The following is a 25,770-nucleotide window of genomic DNA, read 5'->3' on the forward strand; positions in this document are numbered from 1 at the left end:
AAAATTCCATATGTATTGACTTACAAAAATTTTTTAATATTTTTTATCGGAAAGTACATCTAAAAACAAAAATTTAAAAAAAAAAAAGGTACCTAAATGTTTAGTTTTGAAAAAGTTATGGCTATTTGAAAATAAAAAAGCCATTTTTTTGAAAAATTCATAACTTTTTTGGAGTTAGGTAAAAAAATTCAAAAAAATTCTGAGAACCGTTTTTTATAGGGTAGAAAAGGATGGAAAACTTTCGGCCAAATCGAAAAGGGTCGGGGTCAAAAGTGGTCGATTTGGCATGGAATACCCCATATAGATTAGTAAATGATGGTAAATGGAATTAACTATTATACTACTCGAAGCATACATGATACATTTATTTTCATTAATTATGCAATTAATTCGTCAAAATAGCTAACTCTATTAACTTGTTAATATTTTCAAATCGCAAATTAATATCGATAGATATAAATAACAAAATTATGTGTAAACTCCAATAAACTCCAAAAATTTGTTTAAAGAACAATTTTTCTTTTAAAAATCATTATGTGTATCAAAGATTGAAATTTCATAAAAAAATTTTCAATCATCTTATAAACAACGCATTTGTTTATAACAATTTTTCAAACAATAAAATATAAAAATAAAAAAAAATTATTTCCGTGCAGCTTCTGACAACATAAAAACGGATCATTAATAATATTTTGAAAAAATAAATTTTTTTGATGATTAATTTAAGTTTATAATTTTGCAATAACGAAAATTAATGATAAAAAATTGAAAAATAAAAATTTTTTAATTTTTCGAACGGGGATCTATTTTGAAGCCTTCCAAGAATTGCTCCAAGAGAGGAAAAAAATCTCAAATAGTTATAGTTTAACAATTATCACACTTGCAATGTACATGTTCAAGCCGAAAAAAAATTATTAATTAACAATTGCATAACTCTTTGAAAAATTGTGATAAAGTTTTTTTCAGGCGGATTATTGTTCATTTATTTATCCAGTAAGCCCCTGATTTTTTTAAATTCTTAAATTTTATATTTAATATGTTAAAATAATTTTTATTAATCAAGTGTTCAAAGTAGGTATGGCTTACGCAAGCCAGAGCACCCATTTTCGGCCTTATTTTCATCCCTCTGGGAAAATTATTAATATTGGTTCTACAGTTCCGGGAGTCCAGACTTTTTTCTAGGAAATTTCCTCCTTTTTTTGAATTTTTTTAAAAGTTTTGAAAATCTTTATTAGTTGTTAAGATATTTGTAAAAAACTAAACGCCGTTTTCCAGTTAATTCTTAATAACCTTTGCAATTAACAAATGCGTTTTTAAGCAGTAAAAAAATTTTTTTAAAAAACTGTTTTTTTTTTTTTAATCATAATTATCAACAAAGATTATATTATCAAAAAAAAATTTTGAATTATCTCATAAGCAACGCATTTGTTTATAAAAGTTTTTTAAACAATAGGAGGTAAAAATTATTAATAATCATTTTTAAGTAGCTTCTGATCATAAGAAAATGGATCAATAATAATATTATATAAAAAAAAATTTTTTTCAATGTTTAATAAAGCTTTATAATTTTTCACCTTAGTAAATTGTTAATAAAAAAACGACAATTAACAATTTTTTAATTTTTCCAACGGGAATCTTTTCTAAGACCTTTGAAAAATAGCTCCACGAACGGAAAAAAATTCTCATATCAATAGTTTAACAATTATCACACTTGCAATGTTAATGTTCGTGTTACAAAAAATTGTTAATTAATTAATGGATAACTTATTGAAAGATCACGATAAAAATTTTTGGACCACGGATTATTATTCATTGATCTGTCCTGTAGGCGCCTGAATTTTTTCAAATTTTAATTTTTATATTTAATAAGTTTAAATAATATTTATTCATTGAAGGTCCGAAGGTGGCGTGGCTTGTGCAAACCGGAGTATCCGTTTTCGGGCGTATTTTCAACCCTCTGGGAAAATTATAAATATTAGTCCTACGATTTCGGGAGTCAAAACTTTTTTTAGGAAATTTCTTCCTCTTTTTGAATCTTTTTTTAAATTTGAAAAATCTTTATTAGTTTTTGAGATATTTTCAAAATCTAAACCCCATTTTTTTTTTTAGTTAATTGTTAATAACTTCTGCAATTTTTGCAAGCGGAACTTCATTTTTTTCGAAAATCATCTAAATGCCATTCTGAATCGAATGACAATTCAATCATAATTTTCGGAGACTGCTGAAAAAAGTTGACCAAAAAGGCACTTGTTGACTAGACTATCAGCTATCACGCAGTATACTGTGTGTGCTGGCTACACACAAGTATATACACACACACACACACACACACAATTGAAAAGTGAAAGGTGCGCGAGAAATGATGCGCACCAAAAACGTTACTATCCCATTTGATGAGTAGGTTTTACTCTCCATATTTTTCTCATACAGGGCGCCTTATATGAAAATCGATTCTTAAGGAGTAAACTCCAAAAAAGTAAATTGGTCTTTTTTATACTTATCAATTCGATCTGAATCAATTTTGAATAACATTCATAATATTCGACAAAAATTCATGCAGTTGAGTTCATTGGTTTTAAAAATATATAATAAAAGAAATTAAGACATTCAATCTTCGTTAAGAATAATTTTTTTTTGTTTTTTAACATAATAAGAAAAAAAAAATTTTATAAATTTCTTGTTAGTTCAAAAAATTTCATTTCCTGCTGATGAAACACTTTCAAAGTTTCTAACAAAATTTTTAAATCCTACGTTAAAAAAATAACGTTTTAAGGTATAACTGATAATACGATTCAAGTAATTTTTAATTAAATAAAATTTTCAAACTTTTTGTTTTCGTAATTTTAAATTATTTTAGTTCTCAGATCACGAGAATTAATCAAAAGAATGTAAATACAAAATTTTCTTTCCTTTGTACTTAAGAATTCTATATTGCAGATTGCTTAAAAATAAATATTAATTTTTTTAATTAATAATTTCCAGATTTTATTATTTTTATAAATTTATTTAGTTCTAATATGATATACAAAATATAAGGCCGCCTTAAATATTGATTAGACCATTTTTACAGTTTTCAAACAATGCACTAACTTCACATTGACAAAGTTACTTTTTTTTTTAACTGTTTTCAATTAAACCTTAAATTTAAAAGATTATACAAAAAATGTTGTTTTTACAACATTTAAATCTAAATACTGATAAACTTAAGGTAGTACTACCGGTTTTAGAATTGACGTTCAGAATTTGATGAAACTTGGCATACAGGTACATAATAATATCTTAAATAACCACATAAATTTTTGAAGGCCTACAGAGAACTGAAAAAAAGATATTAATATTTACATATTTTTATCTTTACCATTGATCCTTATGGAAAATCACAAACTTTGTTTTATTTCACAAAACTGGACGTTCAGATTCTTATAAAAATTAAGATAATGAAAGAAAATAACATCTAAAATATATTTAATAACAATCAGTATGGTTTCAGAGAATATGAGAATATTTGTTAATAAAAAACATTCAAAATTTATTTCTGTCTCTCTTTCTTCAACGCGATTTAGTATAGGGAAATCTACTGCGTTAATTAAATAAGGTTAGGTTTTGGGATTTGACTCTTGTGGTAACAGTAGTACTACCTTATATATTAATATATATATTAATGTTAAACGTGTATAGTTTTTATTACAGATATGGAGTAATCGACTAAATATTTAAAATGGTCAATGAACAATTAATAGAATAGTAATGAAAAAATATTTTATTGTAGCTTGTTTATAAGACAATAAATAATATTTATATAATAGTGGTACGTCAGATAATAGTAACAAGGAAATTTGCACATATATTCTTAGTTCTCATGACAAACTGATAATTAGGGAGTTAAGAGATACTTTAAAACTTTGGTAATTATATTTACATTCTATTAACATCCTCTTTTGTAAATAATTATTGAAAATCGTTTTAATAATATGTTTTGTATGAACAAACAAGTTTATTCAACTGCGATCAAGTTAATAAATCAAAATTGAGAATAAACAATGGCTAGGGCTTCCATTGAATAATTAATAATTAATAAAAATAATAATTTAACGTAAAATTGCATCCCACGAAAGTACTTCGTTCGAGTTTTGATCGGGCAAAGTATAAAATGGTTACATATTATATATTTACTAATAAATATTTATCTATACAAATACAGAATTTTCAAATACTCAAAAACATTCATTTTGTGAACAATAGTGATATTTGAGTCATTTTTTATCGAAAAGGGATAATTTATTTTTTACGGCGCCATCACAAATAACTAGTCGTTGAGCAGTAGAGACGTTACACAATGGTACACCGCTTTCAAAACTTGCTTTTAATAGATTTATTTTATTCGGAGCCTTATCATTAGTATTTTTACTACCAATACCTTGTTTTTTTTCGAAGTACTCGACTATTTTTGAAATAGTTGTGCTAGAGGAGCCAATACTGTTTAATTTCTCTTCCCAATAAGACGAATCTCCTCCACCAAGACTCGCAATATCTTCAGAAGAATCTGTAAATATTGAACTTGTTCGATGGTCGTCCAAGAGAAATAAACTACTGGCTGCTGAACTACTTAACGTAGATGCGTGTCGATGATTAGATGATTCTGGGCTTGAATCCTCATCGATACAACTCCAGAATCCAGATTCACAGCTGCCTCGTCTCCGAAATTCCCAGCTTTCTTTAAATACAGGGTTAGCAAAGAAATAAGTACCTCCACCTGTTTTTATAACCTGGAAATAATAAATATGTTGCTAAACAACTTTGAGCAAACCGTAAACAATTTAATTTCTAAGCACAAGTAAGTGAAACGTCTCCACTAAGTGTAATTCATAAGTAGAGATGTGCTGATTTCATAATATATTTATATTCTATGAAGAATGTCTCACGTGCTATTTCATCTTAATCTGAACTATAATTACAAATAAATTACCGATTTGATACAGAGAACTCCAGATGTAACTGTGATTTGAAATTGTCTCACCTTTTTTTCCCATTTTCTTCTTGCAGTAGGGCTACTTGGTTCGGAATTAGGTTTTGTTCTCTCTAGAACTTTGGTAATGTTGACACTATTCGTTAGTTTAAATTTAGAATCAACGTTGTCGACAATATTGGGTCTAATATCTTCAAGGGATGGAAGTTCAAGGCAACTGGAAAAAAGATCTCCTAAGATTTTTTTAACTCCTCCTAGAGCTTGAAAAGGATTTGCTGTCATAGGTCGATAATGAGGATCACTTCGACTAGCAATTTCAGCAACTCGTCTTGATGAGTGACACCGAGCTTTATCTGAAGGAGTTGCATTATCACAACTTCTAGCATCCGCTGAATGACTTCTTCGTCTAGCTGTCCAACGTTGAGCACACCTACTTTCTCTGACATTGTCATCGAGAGTTAATAAAGCTGTTTCGGCACTTCGTGGTATCGCATGATAATGAATTCTTGATTGTTGATTATAATTCTTTATTAAATTTTCTAATATTATAACTATTTCTGGAAAAGTTGGCCGAGATTTGGGCTCATACTGTGAACACAAAAAAGTTTAAAGTTCAATGTCCGAAGTTTAAGATCACCTATGCTGTATGGATTAGATTGATTAAAAAAATTGACAATTTTTGAGTTTCACTAACAAAATTCCGTATATTTGCAGAAGTTAGGAAATTTGTTGATGTCAGCCCAATTTTTAGAGATTCAATCTTCATCACAATCGTGATTTTAAGGTTTTAGGAATTTATTCCGAATATTTTCAAAGTAATGTTTTTATGTTTGTATAATTGTGTGTGAATGAAGGTGAACAAATATCTTAATTAGAAAATAAATGAGAAGATAACAGTTAAAATTTTTAAATAGTTTATCAAATCGAAATTCAGTTCACTGTATTTGAAAAGGTAATTCAAATGACATTCTCAGAAAATTTCAATTGATTTGTAAATATTTCAAAAACATGCTCTACGGTTACCGGTATATCATCCATGTAAATTTTATTTCAAATCTTTTTTACTTAATACTTATAATGTTAAACTGATTCATTGAGATGATGCAATTCCTAGCATTTAAACAGTACTCTTTATCCTAATAGGATTTAAGTTATCTATGGCACGCCGTTTTACTTTTTAAACTCATAAAAAAATAGTTGTCATAAAAATTCATTGAAAAGACAAATTCCATAATAATTATAACAGTTCTATTACAAATCGTACCAAGATATTATAACATTGTATTTTTTTACTTTATTAAAAATTGTGCGTAAGTAAAATATTTACAAACTATGTATACATATAGAAAATTGTGTGCATTTTTATTCTTTAACATAAAATTAGTTATTTCATAAGAAAGGAAATAATTATTTTGATTTATGTGTAATATATACGTTGAGTATTTATTTAGAATGTACAATTTCCAATTGACGAATATTATTGATGCTGCATCGAATTTTTTTTTATTTTTGTAGGAAGTGAAATAATATGACGATTTAATTATTTAAAGTATCGTCCAATAATAGCTAAATATTTCAACGATATAAAAAATTAATGGCTTTTCAATTATGTACATAATGCTAATTCCTTAAATTTTTAACTGATGCTAAAGAATTATAACTTATTGTTGAAACATTTTTTAATTTTATTTTTGAAGACATCCAAAGTGCTAAAAAATCCATATAATTGACCATTAAATTTCTATATCTAGTAATTTTTTGTTCGCATTATTAAATAAGCAACGAAAAATGAAAAATAAATTACCAGGGAAAACTTTATTTCATTATAAAATATGAATAAATTTTTATAAATCATGACCTTCATTCCATATTTCTTTATGATGTTCTATCATCATAAAAATTCAGCAAATACACTATAACAAAATAATCAAGAAATTATTTTAGCTGATTGAATTAATAGACGATTCAAAAAATTATTAATACGGATCATAACAAATGAATTCATGAATTAAAATTATCAATATTGATAATTTTAATTCCGAGTCTGAATTAAAAATAATAAACATTGATCATTTTAATTCCGAGTCTGAATTAAAATTATGAAAATCGATCATTTTAATTCGAATTTGGAATTAAAATGATCGATATTGATAATTTTAATTCTGTCTGAATTAAAATTATCAATATTGATAATTTTAATTCCAAGTTCGAATTAAAATTATCTAAATAGATAATTTTAACTCCGAGACCCATCAAATCCCGCGATTTTGTATTGGCTGCACGGATGGTTTAAACATCTAGTGATAATTTTAATTCATCCTGTAAATTAAAATTATCAATATTGATAATTTTTATTGCTAAGTTACAGATCGACTTAATTATTGTTTAATATTTTTTGATACTTCAAATAAAATTCAATTGATTTCCATGATTTTAAATTCTGTCGTTTTACTTACAAAACTTTCCAATGATAAAGTATTTTTTCCGTCATCGCACTAATTTTTATGAAAGTTTTAATTAATAAATTTCTGGAACCCTTGTTAATAAGTATAATTAATATAACCGAAAGCATTTAAACTAAATGCATTACCGCTCAAAATAACTGTACAAGTTATATATCACATATATCATTATTCTGGTATATCATTAATTAGCTAGAGAATTATTGAACAATAATATTAAAATGATCCATATACATGCAAACATAATCTCAAAATTCATAATTATCATTATCAACAAAATATCAATTGATCAATTAAAATTAAAATTGTAAAAAATTATATGAAAATAGGATAACTTGTTATTCAATAGTGATTCTTTTGAAACTTTAAAGATCACAGTTACTTTTTTTGATACAATATAAAATTGAAACAGAAGTTTAATAAATTTTTATCATATTTAATGATGATTAATATTTGTATACTATATTTTTAGGGACTGAATTAAATTTATCAGCTTAATAAAAATTTAGCTTCAATAAAATTCAAAAAATTTTTCATATAGCATATCTAGTATTCAAAAATAAAAATGAGTTCGTTTTTTTGTATCATAATTTCTAAGAGGAAAAAAAATTTTCATCTATATTCAACAACGTAAACAAAATTTACTATCATATATATAGCATCGGCAAATATGCGTACAGCTACAAATTCCAAATAAAAATTGATTCCTCCTTGAAAAGAATGTTGAAAAAATTGTAAAAAATAATATCATTAAAAATGAAAAATGCTCCAAAACCCTATATTTCTATATGCTTATAGAATTAAAATTATCAATAGTGAAATAAAAATAGATTTCAAAAAAATAATCTCAAATAAAAATTATGTCAAACATAATTCAAAAACAGTAAAAATGTTAATTATAATTTAAACCTTAGGTAAAAAATTTTAAGCTTTAAAAAGTAAAACGGCGTGCCATAGTTATCCCAGATTTTCCGTTTCATTAAAACATTTAATTTTTAAAGTGAAAAGTTAAATAGTTAGTTAATTTTTTATTCAAATAGCCTTGTATAAATATTTGAAATAATATAAATAATTTATTTGCATTAAATTCCAAAGTTATTAATTTAAAAAAATTAGTATTTCTGTTACTTACGGTGCAACAATTGAAGGCAAGTTGTAAAAAGACAGGTGGTGGATCTGCTGGAGCACAAATTTCTGCTACAGCAAGATAATCAAGGCCAAAATTATCTGAGCGTGGAAGAACATCAGGATCAGCAGGTACGCGTCCAATTAATTCACATATTACTATACCAAAAGAAAAAACATCTGATCGGTGATCATACCACTGTCCTTTTAAACATTCCGGTGACATCCAATACGGACTACCAACTGTACTTAATCGATATCCCGAATTTGGATCTGGAATTTTCGATGCAAGTCCAAAGTCCCCGACAACTGCTGTAAGTTTCTCAGTTTTTTCGTGGCATTTGATTAAAACATTTTTCGACGTCAAATCACGATGAAAAATTCCTCTACTATGAAGATATGCCATACCTCGACCTATGTCTTGAGCAAGATTCATTTTTGTTAAATGACTTAAAGGTAGATGCCTGGCCATAATAAGTTGCTCCAAACTACCATTGTTTATGTATTCTGTTAATGCATGTAACTGACCCTCATGGACACAAACACCCATAAATCTGAAAGTAATCAGTATTTTAACATTATTTAGAAAGCACTTGTTTTCCATTATCTTCTTGATTAAAAGAATTCAAGAGTACAATATAAATTTCGTTTTGTAAATTTAGTTATTTTCAAAAATAATCGAAAAATATACGACTGTAAATAAGAAAACCAGAAGAAAACAGAAAACGTCAAAGGAACCCACTGCGTAGGTCATTTGAAGATTAAAAAATTTGATACAAATAAACGACAGTCTGAAATTCGAAAATATGGTTTCGTACCTTCTTCTTATATACTAATTTTTAAAAATTTTGTTAATTTTTCAATTCTAAGATCATATTTCATCTATTAAAATGCACCCAAGTCATTAACAATCGTGTTTAATTGATTTTTTTCTCATATTTATGGCTGTAATTTTCCCGATTTTTTTGGTTTTTTGAGATTTTTTTTATTTTAAAACGTTAAAAGAGCAAGATTTCAGATTTAAATTCAGTGAAACAAAGTACATAAAAATCATACTTAATCTGAATCCAAAAAATTTTTTTTATCTCGATAATTTCGATTTTTCATGATTTATTGCAATTTTTTTGGATTTTTTGCTATTTTTTCAAATTTTGACGGCTCAACGGGCTAATTATGTTCAGATTCAGATTCAGTGAATTGAAATACATAAAAATCATACTTGATCTAGGTCCAAAAAATTTTGTTCATCGCTGTGACTGCAGTTTTTCGCAATTTTTTGGTTTTTTTTTGGTTTTTTGGATTTTACTCAAAATTTTGAGGGTGTACGGGCAAAACTGACTTCAGATTCGGATTCATCGCGTCAAAATACATAAAGATAAGTAGATCTGGTCAAAAGTACTGACAACTTTTTTTTTTGTGTGCCGGTTTTATTTACAAATAAACAAATAAAGAGTATAACCGAATGTATATAGCGAATCTGTCTTAGTAGCGTTTTTTATTTACACTTACTCGCCAGAATTAGGATAAAAATTGCTATTTATTAATTTTTCGCGACTTCTGTTCGAGACGTGGTACGGTGTGTGTGTGCGTTTTTGACAGAGAGTGAAAATAAAGGATAATATAAGTGTATTCAGAGAGTTGAAAAAGAATCGAAATGTAGTGTGAAAGAAGATGAAGAGGTAAGAAGATAAGGAGGAGGTTATTGAGAATAAGGCTGTTATGTCCACCCGCAAATTTTTTTTCTCTCTTCTCATTTTTCTTAATTTAAATCACCCACGCAGATGGAAGACTTCTCCATGCGCGAAAGCCACAATAAAATGTAAGCTACGTGACTGCTGGTTGACTAGCGGGGACTTCTGCAATCTCAGCACCGCGAGCTTTTAAAAAGGCGATCAACAGCCAAATCCACGTCTTAGTTGGTTAATTCGACTTCCGCGTTTAACTGACGGGCCCGTGCCTTGTAGAGTCCTTTGCTTTAATTTGCTCCGCACTTAAAGGAAGTTTGGACGCGGTTTCAACCGGCAGGCCACGTATTAGTTATTAATATCTACGAGTCGGGATTCTCAAAGTTCTAATTTGCCCTGCACTTAGGCGAGAGCTCGGTCAGTAGATGAAAATTTAGAGAGTCAAAATCTCAAAGTTCTAATTTGCCCTGCACTTAGGCGAGATTTTGATCAATAAGAAAATCTAGAGAACCGGATTCTCAAAGTTCTAATTTGCCCTGCACTTAGGCGAGAGTTCGGTCAATAAGTAACTTCTTAAGATCTTTTAAAGCTAAATTTGCGGACTTTACCCTACGGGGGACTGGAGGACGTTAGCTCAAATTCAAATAAAATTCATTATAATAATTTCGATTAAATAAAATTTGTGAAAGTGTAAAAGTTTTGGTGTTAATTAAAATAAATCTTAAAAAGAAGTGAAATCTGTTTTAAATAAATTCATTTCATAAAAATAAGAAGCCCTTAGAATAAGCAGCCCAAATCCATCCACATCCATTCGCTGCAAATACCAACAGAGGGTCCAATCAAGGAAAAGGCACTACGATCAGCCCCGGAATCACGGATCCGATCCTAAGAAATAATCCAGCAAGTAGTAAGTACATCTACTCCTAATTAAAATCCGTGTACAGTCTCAAACGAAGGCGTGGTAAATTCGTACTTCGAAAACGTCCCACAAAAATAATTAAAACAACGGAATTAAAACCTTCGTTGCGTATTCTTTAAACTGTTAGTCCAAACCTCCACCGTTTACGCTACCGCTCAAAAAACGCCCTTGGACATAACAAGGCAAAGTTGAAGGGAAGGAAGATATTTATAGAGAATGAAAAGAACCAAAAAGTTGAGAAAGAGCGCGCCAGGTTGGCAAAGAGGGAAAGGAAAAAAAGTGTGAAAGTGAGATTTGGCAAGATTTGGATAGAAACAAGGTACAAGCTCGATAGAATATGAAACGAACTGGTGAAAGTGGCAAAAACGAGAAGGGGAGAGGAGTGATCAAAGACAAGTGAATAGAGGAAGAGGCGGGAGGAGTAAAGTTTCTACGATTATTTGAAGGAGTTTGACGTCATCGGATGACGGAAATATGGGTCAAAGAAAAAAGATGGGGGCAATAAGAAGTAAGTTATCAGATGAGTTGCTATAGAATTATAATCCGGCAGTGAAAATAAAGAGGAGAGGAAAAGCTAGTGGGGGCATAATCTCAGGTTTAAGACGATGGTAATTAGAGGAGATAATTGGAAGAGACTGAAATGTAGAGTTGTACCGTTCCGGAGCGGTATAGTTCCATGAACTATTTCTTTTGTCGGATACTTATCCGATCGGGTGGCCGAGCGATTCAACCCTGTGAATTTTAACTCCAGTCATTTGAACCTGACAAAACAACCTTGGTTATTTTACCCCCCGGTCATTTGACCTTTATAAACTTAACCTTTAACAATTACATCCTATGGCTATTTCATCCATCGAAATTCATCGTCGGGACATTTTAACCCCAGAAATTCACCCTTTGATATTTTTGTGGCCGATTAGCATTGTTAATGTAAATTTATGTTATTTTTCAAAAAGTAAAAAAGTAAAAATCGTAAAACACGATCACGGGCGTTTGTGTTGGACTATTTCTGAGTAAACACACTTATAAATCATGTTAAAAGTGCGCAACACGATTACAGGAATTTGTGTTGGCCTATTTCTGAGTAAATACACATATAAATCTTGTTAAAAGTGCGCAACACTATTACGGGGGTTTGTGTTTGACTATTTCTGAGTAAACACACGTATAAATCTTGTTAAAAGTGCGCAACACTATTACGGGGGTTTGTGTTTGACTATTTCTGAGTAAACACACGTATAAATCTTGTTAAAAGTGCGCAACACGATTACGGGCGTTTGTGTTGAAATATTTCTGAGTAAACACACATATAAATCTCCCACTAATGAAAATATTTTCTGTTTTTTAATAATGAATTTCCAAGGGTCAAAAGACCGGGGTTTAAAATGACAAACGGGTCAATTTTGGAGGGTGAAGTGACCGGGTTGAAAGAACCAAAGGGTTAATTTCAGAGGGTCAAATGACAGGGGGTTGAAATGACCAGCGGTTTAATTTTAATTTTAGAGGTTCAAATATCCGGGAACGAATGTTCCGCTGGTCATTTCAACCCCCTGTCATTTGACCCTCTGAAATTAACCTTTTGGTTATTTCAACCCGGTCACTTCACCCTCCAAAATTGACCCGTTTGTCATTTTAACCCCCGGTCTTTTGACCCTTGGAAATTCATCATTAAATAACAGAAAATATTTTCATTAGTGGGAAGCTTCGCCCCCCCAACCCCCACCAGGGCTTCGCCCCTGGACCCCAGCTCTTTTAACAAGATTTATATGTGTGTTTACTCAGAAATAGGCCAACATAAACGCTTGTAATCGTGTTGCGCACTTTTAACAAGATTTATATGTGTGTTTACTTAGAAATATTCCAACACAAACGCTCGTAATCGAGTTGCGCACTTTTAACAAGATTTATACGTGTGTTTACTCAGAAATATTTCAACACAAACGCCCGTAATCGTGTTGCGCACTTTTAACAAGATTTATACGTGTGTTTACTCAGAAATAGTCAAACACAAACGCTCGTAATCGAGTTGCGCACTTTTAACAAGATTTATACGTGTGTTTACTCAGGAATAGTCAAACACAAACGCCCGTAATAGTGTTGCGCAATTTTAACAAGATTTATATGTGTATTTACTCAGAAATAGGCCAACACAAATGCCTGTAATCGTGTTGCGCACTTTTAACATGATTTATAAGTGTGTTTACTCAGAAATAGTCCAACACAAACGCCCGTAATCGTGTTTTACGATTTTTACTTTTTTACTTTTTGAAAAATAACATAAATTTACATTAACAATACTAATCGGCCATAAAAGTATCAAAGAGTGAATTTCTGGGGTTGAAATGTCCCGACGATGAATTTCGATGGATGAAATAGCCATAGGATGAAATTCTTAAAGGTTGAGTTTATAAGTGTCAAATGACCGGGGGGTAAAATAACCAAGGTTTTTTTGTCAGGTTCACATGACCGAAGTTGAAATTCACAGGGCTGAATCGCTCGGCCACCAGTTGACTGAGTACGAGGACAGATTGACATTAAATTCAACTCCATTCACATCTGTTCTATGATAGCGTAAATGCTTGAGGGCAGGGTTTTTCCTTGCCCGCAAACTTGGTTGTGTTTTTGTTGCGTGAGAGTGGGGCAAATATACGTGCGGGTATAGCTCATTTGAGCCCAGGTATCGGCCTCTTCGGAGGTAGGCGAAAGCCTCACCATATATTCTTCGTCCTCCCGAATTACTACACAGTGCCCGGGCACTCCACACACGCAAACACTTACACGTAGAATCACAATTTACATACAACACACTACACAAACAACATGGTCTTCTATCGACTCCGCCTCTCCGTGGTCCTCGCTGGATACTGTTCATTGTCTGTGGGGACATCTCGATGTGCCCACAGAGAGTGGACTGCCGAAGGAGTCGATAAAGAGTTGCACACACTTACAACTACACGCAACTCTTTGCTGCTGCTCAATGACTGTTAACACAAGAGAGCAGAGGTTTTTCCTTGTCCGTGAGCTTGACTGTGTTTTCACTATGGTGAAAGTAAGACAAATATATGTGCGAGTATAGCTCTTTTGAGCCCAGGAATCGGCCTTTTTGGAGGTAGGCGAAAGCCTCACCACATATTCTTCGTCCTCCCGAATCACTTTAGTATACTCACATCGTTCTTTTTTTTCATCAGTCGCTACCGCCGTTACCAACCAACGCATATATTTATTTGCATGTAAAGAAACGTAAACTAATAAATATTGCTTTTTAGTCATTAGGGTATGCAATAACACCACTAAAATGCGAATTAGTCGACCGATATTTATAGAATAATTTTTGATTGGTGATTTCCCATGGTACTTATAGTAAAGCACCAATCATATATTTCATTTTTTATGTCAAATATTTGTATCAAAATATTGCAATAAAATTTTATTATGAATTGTTCATTTGTAAAATTGCCGACGGCGTTAAATAAATAAATAAATTATGATAAAAGTTTGTGTTTAAAAATATTCATGTCATCTTATTGACTATTTATAAATTTAGCTATAATAAAAGTTAAAAAAATTTTATAGTTCCGCGGAAACGTTTTCAGGAACTAGTTCCTTTAAGCTCAGGAAACGTTCCACATTCGATCTGAAATTTAACCGGAACTACACAACTCTACTGAAATGCGAGAATAGGAAGACAGTCCAGTATTGCTGAGCTCAACGAAGGAGAAGAGAGGTGGTCGAAAGGCACAGTGATGAATAGCGAGCGGAGAGTAATGCTAGAGTTGCTGGATAAAATGGGATGGATTGTCTTAAATGGAAACAAGGAGGTAAAGAAGGAAAGATGGACCTTCAACAGAGGGGAGTGTAAATCAGTGGTGGACAGGATTAAAAAGATGAAAATAGGGTATAGGCTTGACTCGGATCACCAGCTAGTTATTATTAAGATGGTGAGGGAAAAAGGAAGATAAGAGAGAGGCCAAATTGGTACAGAGCTTGAATAAAATGAGGCGGAGTCATTCAAGAGAGAAGAAGAGTTGGTTTGGGAGGGGACGGAAGGGAAGGATAAATGGACAGGGCTAACAGGAAGAGATGCTGCACAAAAAAGAAAATCAGGGCTTCGATGAATAGTGGAGAGTGGGTTGACGAGCAATACAGAAAATTAAAAAAAAGATCGAATAGAACAAGAAGGAGGAGACAAAACGTTGCAACACTGAGCAGGTTGAGGAAAAAATACAGGGAACTGAGAAGGAAGAAAAAGAAGAAATGGGAAGAAAGCATAGGAATTCATTAAAAAGTATTGGAAGAAAAGTGAAGATGTAACAGAGGAATCCCTAGAAAAGAATGGATAATGCATTTTAAGAAGGTACTGGGGGGAACCGGGAGGAAGAAGCCAAGTGGGTTAGAAGGTATGAGCGTAAAAACAGGGAGTAAGCAGGAGGAGCCGACCGATGAAGAAATTGATAAATAGATTGCGAGTTCTCAAAATATAAAAGCTGAAGGGGGACGGAATAAAGAATAAAATATTGATCTCTTACAGAGGGGAGATAATAACCAAGCTGAAGAGAAAAAAGGCTATTCGGCAGCCGAAATAAAAGTAGATTGTAGTTTAAATTATTTTACAGTGAATTTATGGATAACGAAACTATTATTGACTTAAATAAGAATTAATGTTAATTAAAAACAAAAATGGCAAAACAAATGCTAACAATAAAATTTCATTCGATCACCATATAGATTCGGTAATCATAGCCCTTCGCTAACAGTAATTGCATGAAGAATAATATTTCCATATGAAAAGTTAGAACTACTGTTTTTTGACCAGCTTCTTACTGTTCTGAGACACTTGAAATTTGAGTCAGTCTATACAAAATTATAACATAATTATAATTTTCTTGTTGAATTTTAAAACTTTCAGAACATTAATCGAATCAGATTCATAATGGTATCGTAACCAGTATTGATTTTGGTCACGGAAAAAATTATTGTACATGGCCACGCTTAGTCAAGCCCGATCATGAATGATCGTACAAAGCCAAATACAGTCCAGCAGGTTCATGCTCACTTATTCTGTTAAATCACAAATAACCATGCCTGATCAAACTTGGTCAAGCATGAATCATGTATAACCGTTTAAGGGAATGTACAGTCATGCATGATAGTCCCTACTGTGTTCAACGACTTTATGCATGATCAAGCTTTACCAAGCATAAATCATGCATGATCAGGCTTAATCAAGCAAGTTTTTCGTATGGCCATACTCCTTCATGCAGACTCATGTACGACCTTTTAGTTCTCACGGTACACAGTCATGCACGGTCGCGTGTGATTGTGTATGATCATGCATAGTCATGCCTGGTCGTGCGAAATAGCGCATTCTTAAAAGTACACGATTGAGTATTATCTAGCACGATCGTACACGATCCTTGCATGATCACACCTGATTCACATTTTGTCAATCACGATCATTCATACTGTTTTTTTCCCGGGCATGTACTACTGTCGGAAGGTTAATACTATTTTAAAATCTTTGTTTACCATAGAAATACCATTTCAAAATGACTAAAAACATTTTTAACTTCCCGCGAAGAAAATCGAAGATTTTCAAAAATCGGCAAGTTATTGTTTTCACCCCGTTTTACGAAAATCGAGTTTTCATCGAATCTCGACGTTTCGAAGACCTAGGAAGCTTCCCTGACTATTCCCGCGATGATGTCTATATGTGTGTGTGTGTGTGTGTGTGTGTGTGTGTGTGTGTTTTTTTATTTTTTTTTCCCTTAGGGGGGGGGGAGGAATCCTTTTTACGGATTCTAGGCATAGTTGTTTGGCCTGGATATGTGGCGACTCGACGCAGCGTCATACTAAAACTCGACACTAACGCCCCTACCCACTAAACCCTAAACCCCTTTTCCTTCTTTCCTCTAATCCCTCATGGAAACCGCCGTCAGGCATTACTTCGTGAAGGGAGGATTTAGCTACTGCTCTTCCTTCTGGTGGCTAAGGTGTTAACTACCTTCCTTCTATCTTCTGCTATTTGCTCTTCTTCTTTCGGTGGAACGCAAGTCTTTAAGGACTTCTGTTGCAAACGTGTTGGTAGCGTTCCAGGCAGCTTCTGATGACAACATTGCTTCCACTAGTGAATCTGGTTGCATTCTCTGGTTCAGGATCCTCTCCAGTTCTTCACGCTGTGGATCGAAACGAGGACATACAAAGAAGACGTGCTCCGCGTCTTCAGCAGCTCCTGGGCAGGACGGGCACTCCGAAGAGTCATCGTGCTTAAAGCGGTGTAGATACTCTCGAAAACACCCATGTCCCGACAACATCTGCGTAAGATAGTAATTGACCTCACCGTGATTCCGGTTAAGCCAAATGTCGATCCGAGGTATGAGACGGTGCGTCCACCTACCCTTCTCTGCAGCATCCCATTGTAGTTGCCATCGGCCTATGCTCTTCTGCCGTTCTTCAATTCTAAGTTCTTCAGGGCTCAGTGCAGTTGACCTTTTTCGTTGGTAAAGGGCCCGTCTTTCCTCTGCTAGAACTCTAAGAGGTAGAGTTTCAGCAATGACGCACACTGCTTCTTCTGATATAGTGCGGAAGGCACTAGCTACTCGTAGGGCACTCAATCGGTATATTGGTCCAGCTTTTCTCCATGATTCTTGGGTTTCCAGTGCATCAGCCCAAATGGATATTCCGTAAGTGAGCACTGATGTGACTACTGATGACAATAGTAGCCTCCTGCTCTGCATTGGGCCTCCGATGTTAGGCATCAGCCGTGCGAGACTAGCCCTCACTACTGACGCTTTGGCACTGACATGTTCCACCTGCTGCTTGAAGTTGAGTCGTGCATCCAGCATCACTCCCAGATAACGGATAAATGGTTGTGATGTGATTTCTTGTTCTCCGACTCTCAACTTGATGGTTTCTACAGTTTTTCTGCTGGTGATGAGCACTGCCTCGGTTTTATGCTTGGCTAGTTGCAAGTTCATCATGTCCATCCACAAATTGACTCGTCTGAATGTAATATCAAATGCCATTTCTATCTCTTCGAGGTGCTTTGCGACAATCACGACAGCTACGTCATCCGCATATGCTACAAGTTTGACTCCCGTAGGCAATGCTATTCTCAGGAGGCCATCATACATGATGTTCCATAGCAGAGGACCTAAGACTGATCCCTGTGGCACTCCTCCGGAGATTTCGTACACTTCCGTACCATTCGTCGTGTCATATTTCAGGAGCCTGTTCGTAAAGTAGCTCGCTACTATTCTGCGAAGGTATCCTGGTATGTTTTTTTCTTCTAGAGCCCGCATAACGCAGTCCCAGTTAGCGGAGTTGAAGGCATTCTTGATGTCCAAAGCAGCCACCAAGCAGTATTTCTTCTTTCCACCCTTCCATCTCGTTTCGGCGATTGCATCCTTGGCTATATCAACAACCAATTTGATAGCATCCAGAGTTGACCGTCCTTTTCGGAAACCAAACTGGTTCTCTGCTAGGAGTGGATCGACTAAAGCCTCTATTCTCTGATGAATTATGCGCTCGAATATCTTGCCGGCCGTGTCTAACATGCAGAGTGGTCGGTAGGATGACGGTTCTTCCGGCGACTTTTTCCCCTTCGGAAGTAACACTAGCCGTTGCTGTTTCCACTTCTGGGGAAAAGTCCTTTCCTTCAGGCATGTATCGTAAACGTCCAGGAATAATGTCGGTGCTGCCCTAAAGATTGATTTCAGGGAAATATTAGGAATTCCGTCCAATCCCGGCGCCTTATTATTCCCTACTCGATTTCCTGCCTCTATCAACTCGTCCAACGTGATAGTTGGGATGTCTTCAGAATTGAGCTGCTCCAACTTGTAGGTGAATACCAGCTGTTGGGGAAACAACGTAGTAACAATCTTCTCTAGGAGTTGTGGACACGTAGGTGATGGCATTGGTTGGCATTTCAAGTGGGTCATAACCACCTTATACGGTCTGCCCCATGGATCTTTCTCGACTTCTGCGACCAGTTCCTTCCAGCAACGTCTTTTGCTTTCTTTGATGGCTTTGTTCAGTTCTCGACGGGCCTTTTTATACTCTGCCAACAGCTCTGCGGAGTTAGATCCTTTGTAGCCACGCTGAGACTTTCTTCTTTTTTTAAGACACTTTGAGCGTAGAATGCTAATGTGATCGTTCCACCAGTGCACTGAAGGTCTTGAATTTATGCGACGTTTCCGAGACATACTAGCGTCGCAAGCCTGGGTGACTCTTCTTATTAGTTCCTTGGTCTTCTCTTCAGCAGTTTCTACGATGATCGGATTGCAGTCTAAGGCTACTACTAAAGCAGTGGGGTCGAGAGACTTAACTTTCCACCCAACCGCGCTAGCGCTCCTGTTGTCTCTTGTTAGTTTCTGGCCAGTTGATATTTCCCATAGTATCGCACTATGGTCGCTGGCTGTATAGATGTTCAATACTTTCCAAGAAAAACCTCTTCGAGCTAAGCAACTGCTGACAAATGTAAGGTCGACAGTTGAGTTTGCCTCTCCCTTAGTATACGTTGGCGTGTCACCGGTATTAAGAAGGATCACGTCCAGAGTGGCCATTGCCTCGAGAAGTGCTTTTCCACGTGTATTAGTGAACTTGCTGCCCCAGTCTGTTGCCCAGGAATTGAAGTCACCAGCTATTGCCACGGGAAAGTGTTTTCTTGCGTCCTCAGTTAGCCGATCAAGGAAGTCTTCAAAATGCTCATTAGAGAGACTAGGTGGTGCATAGCAACTGTAGAAGCGGAGGCCATCTACCTATGCTGCTACGAAGCCAGCTTCTTTATTGTTGACTGTTCTCTGAAAAGGACATTTACCGCAGGACCAGATGACGGCATTGTTAGTGCTGTCGGATTCCCAGGGTTGGTTACTCAGATGTCTATAAGGCTCACTTATAAGTGCTACATCTGCCTCTAATTCGCGCACAGTTTGCATGAGCAGGTCATGCGCAGCCTCACAATGATTGAGGTTGAGCTGCACTATCTTCATGTTCTTGGCTTCGTTATCTTCTGGAGCGCTTCTTGGAAGATGGGGCATCTGTTCGTGCCTGCATGGTGAGCCGCCTTTTCTACGCCGTGCCGTTCAAAGCACAGTGCACATTTAGCTGGATTTTTACAATCAGCAATTTTGTGTCCTTCTTTTCCGCACCTTATGCAGAGCTTAGACCGGTCGACTTCGCTTTTGCACTGCGATCCGAAGTGCCCAAGTGTGTGTGTGTGTGTGTGTGTGTGTGTGTGTGTGTGTGTGTGTGTGTGTGTGTGTGGATGTGGATGTGGATGTGGATGTATGTAAACCTCTTATAACTTTTGAACGGCTTGACCGATTTGATCGCGGTTGGTGCCATTCGAAAAGGCTTGACTGAACTTAGATTTTGAATATACTTAGGAACAATTCGGACTGGTAGATTTTAAGAAATCGCAAAAAAACTACAAAAAACAATTTTTTGAAATGTCGTTTTTTTGGAATAACTTTTAAACGGCTTTACCGATCGATTTCAAAAACTAATCAGCTCTTAACATAAAAAAACCACGTCGATCGCCGCCAGTTCGGTCAAAATCGGTTAATTCGTTCGTGAGTTATCGTTGACGAAAGAAAACCGAAAAAAGTGTTTTTTCAAAATTACTCCGAAATTTTTTGTTCTATCAATTTAAACTTGAAGATTCTTGATGAAGCTTAAAAAACTGCGTCGAATGCCATCAACCGCGCGAAAATCGGTTCATTTATTCAAAAGTTATTGCGATTTGAAATTTCAAAAAATAATGTTTTACTTAACTTCTATCAAACTTTTGAGCTCGAAGAGCTCTAAAACATACAACAGTTATTTTTTTGAGCTCGGGGAGCTCAAAATAACACACAGATTGTATTTATGAGCTCGAAGAACTCAAAAACGTCGTAAGTGCAATTTCAAGCGTTTGTTTTCAAGTTTAATTTCAAGCGTTTAGGTTTAGAATTGGCGGGAAGTTGTAGGGATGGCTTTCAGGGTCAACCGTTTTCCTAATTTTTTTTAATTATTATATCTCGACAACAAAACCATAAAGTGCTACTGTTTTTAAAATTAATTTATCAAAAAAATATTCTTTTTTATTCTGTTAATTTTTTTTTTCAATCCTGTCGACGGATTTTTTTTAATATAACAGACAATATTTGCGTAGTCAGAGAATTTTACATGTTTGAAACAAGAAGTAAGCCTGAAAATCGCGGACTTTTTTTATTAAATTATCTTGCATTTCAAACGGTTTAATATTTTTAAACTTCGAGATTTATTAGTAAATGAAACCTAAAACCGTGACAAAAAAATTAACAAAATCCGTCGAAAAATGGTTTTACGGAGGAACTACCTTAAGGGGACCCTTTGGTAGTTCAACAAAGAATTTTTTAAAAACGAATTTCAGATTCGTACTTTTAATTACGCGCCATTTTGTCAAATATTTTTTTTTTTTTTTCATTTTAGTTCCGGCGATAACTATACTTATACTAATTCAAAATTTATCATTTTTTTTTATTTCAAATCAGAGAGAGAGAGAGAGAGAGATCAATGGACCTGCGCCAGTAAGGTCCATTTTTTTGGAGAGGGGGACTTCAGTGCCATTTTTTTAATTAAAAAAAAATTTTTTTTTTGTTTTGATTTTCATTTTCGTGTAGTTAATAAGTAATAGTTGATAAGCGTAATAAAAATTTCAAAACATTAGTCATTAGTGTCATTACCTTCATATAGAAATAAAATTTTTAAAATAGCTTAAATTTTAGGCTGCTAGACCACCAGGTTCCCTTAATACAAATATATTTATTTTGTCTCAAAAAAATATGTTAACGAGCATAAATAAATTATAGACGTATGAATATTGGATGGAAAAATATTTATCGGATTATAATATTTTTACATTTTGAATGTTCTATAAAAATAATCGAATACCTGAGTATATTAGGATGATTGAGTTTGTTCATCAATTGAACTTCTTTTAACATATTTGGCCTATTCGCTGGTAGTTGATTCATTTTAAGAACCATGACTTGTCCTGTCACTTTGTGAGTAACCTGCAAGCATATTAATTTTTTTTGTGGTTTAAAAGTTTTAAATAGCTGATAATTTGCTCGAATTGCGTAGTATTTTTCAGGTGAAATAAATAGGATGAGTAAATTAATAGTTACATGGTGCATTGTACGTACATCGTACGCAAAATCAGCACCCAAACTTTTCTCGATTTTGCTCAAATTTTTAACTTCCCGTTAAGAAAATTAGGAAGTTATTGGTTTTACACCGTTTTGGGAAAATCGAGTTTTCATCAGATCTCGAGGTTTTAAGGTCACAGGAAGCTTCCCTGACTACCCCCGCGATGTTGTCACTAAGTCTGTATGTATATATACAGTGTGTGTATTTGTAAGTACGTGAACCGCTTATAACTTTTGAACGACTAAACCGATCGGAACCTACCAAACGACGTTCCAAAGATTTCCCTCAAATTTAGATTTCCTGTGAATTTGAACCGATTCGAAAACGGTTGACCCTAAAGGCCATCCCTGCAACTTCCCGCTAATTCCGTTAATACTGGGGCGCTTAAGGAGATCCACGCGAAGTAGTCAAGTTTTTAAAACTTCCTGAAAATTTGTAAATTTAATCTACATAGCCTAATAATCAATAAAAAAATTAAAAAACAGTAGGTTTCCGGGATATTTAATGAAATAATTAGGTTTGAAAATTGTAATTTTTACATGTAGTTAAATGGAGGTTTCACCAGCCGTGTATTTGGTTAAGAATTTAATGCAATTAACGATTTAAAAAAATTAGGAAAACGGTTGACCCTGAAGGCCATCCCTGCAACTTCCCGCTAATTCCATACTTAGGCGCTTAAAATTGCACCAATGACGTTTTTGAGCTCTTCGAGCTCAAAAATACAATTTATGGGTTATTTTGAGCTCTCCGAGCTCAAAGATATTACTTTCCTATGCTTAAAAGCTCTTCGAGCTCAAAAGTCTGATAGAGATTTGATAAGACACTATTTTTTGAATTTTTAAACCGCAATAACTTTTGAATGAATAAACCGATTTTTACGCGGTTAGAAGCATTCGACGCAGTTTTTCAAGCCTCACAAAGAATCTTAAATTTTGAATTGATCGCGCTAGGAATTTTGGAGTTATTCCGAAAAAACACTTTTTTCGGTTTTCTTTCGTTCACGATATCTCTCGAACGAATCAACCGATTTTGACCGGACTGGTGGCGATCGACGTGGTTTTTTGAGGTTAAGAGCTAATTAGTTTTTGGAATTGAACCTTTAAGCCGTTTAAAAGTTATTCCAAAAAAACCACATTTGAAAAAAATTTTTTTTTCAGTTTCTTTAAGATTTTTCAAAATCTATTGATCTGAATCGTTCCCAAGTATATTCAAAATCTAAGTTTGGTCAAGCCCTTTCGAATGGCACCAACCGCGATGAAATCGGTCGAGCCGTTCAAAAGTTATAAGCGGTTCACATACTTTCACACACACACACACACACACACACACACACACACACACACACACACACACACACACACACACATACATACATACATACAGACACCGTGACAACCTCGCGGGGATAGTCAGGGAAGCTTCCTGTGACCTTCAAACGTCGAGATCTGATGAAAACTCAATTTTTGCAAAACGGGGTGAAAACAATAACTTCCCGATTTTTGAAAATCTTCGATTTTCTTAACGGGAAGTTAAAAAATTTTTTTTTCATTGAATTTGATAGAAAATTTAATAAGTTTTCGATTAAAACAATAAAAAAATAGGTTTCCGAACGTTTTACGGAGATATTTTTTATGAAAAATCACAAGGAACTTCCGTTCTTTAAATTCTTGTATTTGACTTGGCAACATCGCTTGCGCAGTTACCCAGCGCATAAGTAACCGCGGTTTTTTAAATGCTAGAAAATCTTAGTCATTTTAGTTAGACAGTAAACATATTTTTTTTAATAAAGTAAGTTAAAAATACAAAGATACTTAGGGCCAGTTTTTTAATCCGGGATAAAATTTTATCCGAGATAAAAGTACTGTTAATATAATAAAAAAAAAAAAAAAAATAAATAATTTAGCAACGTGATATTGCTCTCAGTTAGTTCTCCATAAATTTGATCATTTATTTAATTAAACAATAAATATATCATAAAAATAATAATAACCTCTTGTTGTATCATTTAAATTATTTTAAATTAATTAACATAATTATAGATTAATAATAGATATGTCAAACGCAAGATATGAGCTCGAAGAGTTCAAAAGCATAGAACAGCGACCGCTCTGAGCTCGGAGAGCTCAAAATAACACATAAATTGTAATTTGAAGCTCGAAAAGCTCGATAACGTTACAAGCGCAATTTCAAGCGCTTAGATATGGAATTAGCGGGAAGTTGCAGGGATGGCCTTCAGGGTCATCCGTATTCCTAATTATTATTTTATTTATTTACAATCAGCAAATTGTCACAGTTGGAGATTAATATTTCTGTGACATGCGGCTAATGTTTATTTATTTTAATTAAAAATAAGTGACTGATTCAGGGAGAACTACTCGTATGCAATATCACTGTGCTGAATTATTTAATTTTATTATTATATTCGCAGTACTTTTATCTTGGATAAAATTTTATCTTGGATTGAAAAACTGGCCCTTACAATTAAAAGTTGGAAATCATTTAATCGATGAGTAAGGAATATAATTTAATTAACAGGATTACATAAATAAAATTATATATTTCTTTATAAAAAAAAATATACAATTGTACGCAATTTAATGCAAAAAATATTTGATAAACCAAACTGTTTTTCACTCTGAATATTTTTAAGAGATAAGGGAATGTCACATTTAAAACACCACAATTATTTGGCAAGTGTACTTATTTCAACTATTCTTCGACCCCAATCCGTCGAATTTTGTTAGTGAACTTTAGATTTATTATATAGTGCCTCGTATGTTCTTTTTTTAGTAATTTTGATAAAACGTGTAGAAAATTTTCCAAAATGCGCTCGCAAATTATGCTGGTTTATCTGAGACATGTTTACAAACAAATAAATTTCAAGGTTAGGGAACTGTTGCGGTGTTGTCAAGTCCTTACCGGTAATTCAGAGCGCTATATTTTTTTTAGTCAATTAAATAATTTTAAATGTTAATAATTATTTAATGAGTAAATTTTTCGGAAATTTCCTCAAAAATGTTATTAATTAATTTCAAAATTAATTTTAAGATGCACAACAAAAGTATTTCTACGCATTATTTTTTTTTAGACATTCTTTACACTAGCAGGGTATTTGGATTACCTTAAAATTGCACCTAGGAAGTTTTTGAGCTCTTCGAGCTCAAAAAAACGATCTATGTGTTCTTTTAAGCTCTCCGAGCTCAAAAAGGTACCTTTTCTATTCTTTTGAGCTCTTTGAGCTCAAAAGTCTAAAAGAAGTTCCATAGAACACTTGTCACAGGGTTTTTATTCCCTGTGTGCGTCCCTCCCTGCGCCTAAATTTGGCAACAGATCCACACTCGGTGTGTCTCTGAATTTATTATTTTATATTTATTTATTGAATTTAATATTATTAGTATTATTTATATTTGAAATTTCTAATATTATGGTTATTAATTTAAGAAT

General features: G+C 33.5%; 1 protein-coding gene across 1 annotated transcript in view; it reads right to left on the bottom strand.

Annotated features, from left to right (window-relative positions):
* Window positions 1–3,742: 3,742 nt before the first annotated feature.
* The window catches only part of LOC123262179 (serine/threonine-protein kinase DDB_G0283821), a 33,937-nt gene continuing 11,909 nt past the window's right edge, over window positions 3,743–25,770 (bottom strand). Inside the window, exons 2-5 of the mRNA XM_044724312.1 lie at window positions 22,069–22,190; window positions 8,561–9,107; window positions 5,018–5,554; window positions 3,743–4,766 (exon numbers count right to left, since the gene is read on the bottom strand). Of these exons, the coding sequence (XP_044580247.1) occupies window positions 4,254–4,766; window positions 5,018–5,554; window positions 8,561–9,107; window positions 22,069–22,190 (1,719 nt within the window). The 3' untranslated portion in view covers window positions 3,743–4,253. The remainder of the gene's footprint in view (window positions 4,767–5,017; window positions 5,555–8,560; window positions 9,108–22,068; window positions 22,191–25,770) is intronic.

This window comes from Cotesia glomerata, linkage group LG3 (assembly GCF_020080835.1).
Source record: "Cotesia glomerata isolate CgM1 linkage group LG3, MPM_Cglom_v2.3, whole genome shotgun sequence".
NCBI lineage: Eukaryota > Metazoa > Arthropoda > Insecta > Hymenoptera > Braconidae > Cotesia > Cotesia glomerata.